At 48.5% G+C, this 2,500-nt stretch overlaps 1 protein-coding gene across 1 annotated transcript in view; it reads left to right on the plus strand.

The window, feature by feature from the left end:
• Positions 1-585: 585 nt before the first annotated feature.
• LOC308155969 (integrin alpha-3-like) overlaps positions 586-2,500 on the plus strand; it is a gene marked incomplete at both ends in the record, with an annotated part of 89,969 nt that continues 88,054 nt past the window's right edge. Inside the window, one exon of the mRNA XM_080529333.1 lies at positions 586-797. Within this exon, the coding sequence (XP_080385459.1) occupies positions 586-797 (212 nt within the window). The remainder of the gene's footprint in view (positions 798-2,500) is intronic.

Here is a 2,500-nt window from a genome sequence, read left to right on the forward strand (position 1 = left end):
TGTTGTCTTTTGGCATTCTTATAGGTCTGAAGACACGGCACTTAATTTCTTTCCAGAGCTGTACACACACGCACGCACGCACACACACACACACCCACATACATACACGCACACACACACATACACGCACACGCACACCCACACAGTCACTTAGACACGGCAGGGAGGGGGGGGGGGTGATAGTGATTGTGTCTGGGTGTCTGGAGACGACAAGGTGCCCGCAGCCTCAGGGTCTGATCTCATTCATGAACCGACGGTCCCTCGCGCTGCTGCTTTACCCCGGAAGACTGACTTATATGAACCGTGGCACGGTGGAGCTGTCTGACAGACAAAGACGGACAGACAGACAGGCAGGCAGAGAGAGAGAGAGAGAGAGAGAGAGAGAGAGAGAGAGAGAGAGAGAGAGAGAGAGAGAGAGAGAGACAGACAGGGTACATGCACTTTTGCACCGCTCGCGTCTCCGTCTCAACCTGACCAAGTTACTGACGGCTGCGCGCGGCGACGGGAGGCACTGGAAGTCTCCTGGACAACACGGAGACACCGGAGCTTTACTACGACAACTACAGCTACAGAGTGTGTACAGCCATGGCTGTGGACCGGACGCGCCCGTGGTGGGGGTCCCGCCGGGGTCTCTGCCGGCTTCTGCTGTTGTTGTCCGTCTGCTGCGGCGCGCTGCCCGCGGCGGTGGCGGTCAACCTGGAGCTCCTTAGCCCGGTGGTGAAGCAGGGCGCCCCGGGGAGCCTGTTTGGTCTGTCCGTGGCGCTGCACCAGCAGACGGTGGGGCAGGACAGATACCTGTAAGTACCTGTATCTATCTCTCTCTCTCTCTCTGTGTGTGTGTGTGTGTGTGTGTGTGTGTGTGTGTGTGTGTGTGTGTGCGCGCGCGCACCTGTCCGCGAGTTCACTAACCCCTAACCCTCACCAGCGTGTTCTGATTTAACATTTCTTTCGGATTCTTGTGAATTATTTTTTAAATCTTTGAACCAATAGCTACCATGAACCATGTTGTTGTATACGTATCTTGTTATATATATATATATATATATATCTTTGTTGAACAAACAACAAAATACTGAAGTATAAAACTTTATTCATTTTGTTTTGCAACAAGTTACGGTGGTAGCCTACGGGACCTCCTCGTGAGACACAAGTTGAACTCGTTTAATTTAAAAAACGAACACATCCGTTTGAATGAAGACATGATGACGTCGCAGTGGCGGCTGGCCGATAGAGGGCGCTGGGGCGCCGCCCCCACCTTCACTTCCTAGTTGCGATTTATAAAAGTTTTTTTTTTTAAATAAACATTGTTTATTCACAAAATGCGGCTGATATTCTGTCGGCGCCTATCAGCATTCATTAAAAATCCTCCAATACAATAAACATTTTATCTCTGTGTGTGTAAAATTCACTGTTCAAATACATAGGGGGAGGAGTCGGGGCGCCGGCCGAATGCAAGTCTATGGCAGGCCAAATACTTTTGGCTTCCACGTGAGCTGTAGCAGCGCTCCAATTGGCTGTCTCCTATTTCTCGGCCGGGGCGCAAAAATTGCGCCCTGAATATCCGGTTGTTAAGTCTGACGCGTTGTGGGCGTTGCTCGTCACTCTGCTGGTGACGTGTAAGTCGTGGTTGTACCCGGAAGTAAGAAGGTCTACTAGGGAAGCAGAATAGTTTGGGAGAAAAATATATCCTATTTTCGCCAGCTAGTGTTATAGTAAATATCATACACACACAACGGTATATCACTAGTATACACCTAGCTGGTTTAGTTAGCCACCATGGCACGGCCCCGACATGTATTTCGAGACGTGTTTCTCCTGCTACTGTTGGTCTTTTGCGAAGCCAGAATACACAAACTCGACCTGAAGGTAAGAGAGTCAGCTAAGATAAAAGCTACTTCAAACATTTAGTAATATCGTCAGCATGGTACATTTTCTAATGTCGTCTTTTCGCTTGTTTGTTTATGTATTCACCCAGCACACGCACACACACACACACACACACACACACACACACACACACACACACACACACACACACACACACACTCACACTCACACTCACACTCACACTCACACACACACACACACACACTCACACACACTCACACACACCTGGGTTTCCGTTAACCGGCAATTACCGGTCTTTGTCCGGTAAATTTTGTTGAAGTCCGACATATTGAAAAGTCGTCGGACATATTGTCCGGTGAAAATAATTCCCTTTGAATACAATTCGCTAAAGTTCACATTCTGATTCCTTCTATTTTAAAAAAGACGAATATATAGGCTATGTATTTCTTTTATTATGATATGATTTGACACCGGCATGATGATGACTCCTAATGTGTAGGCCGGCCTATGCGAAACAGCGCACAGGTGCCACATGGGATTGATGCCAGATGGGATTACAGTTTAACCAGTCTATTACCGCTTAAACACAGTAGCCCATTCGGCGGTAACCCATGCCTATCTGGCAACCCTGCCAACCCGTCCACCATAGTAA

This window comes from Nansenia antarctica (genome assembly GCF_963989245.1).
Source record: "Nansenia antarctica genome assembly, chromosome: 4".
Lineage (NCBI taxonomy): Eukaryota > Metazoa > Chordata > Actinopteri > Argentiniformes > Microstomatidae > Nansenia > Nansenia antarctica.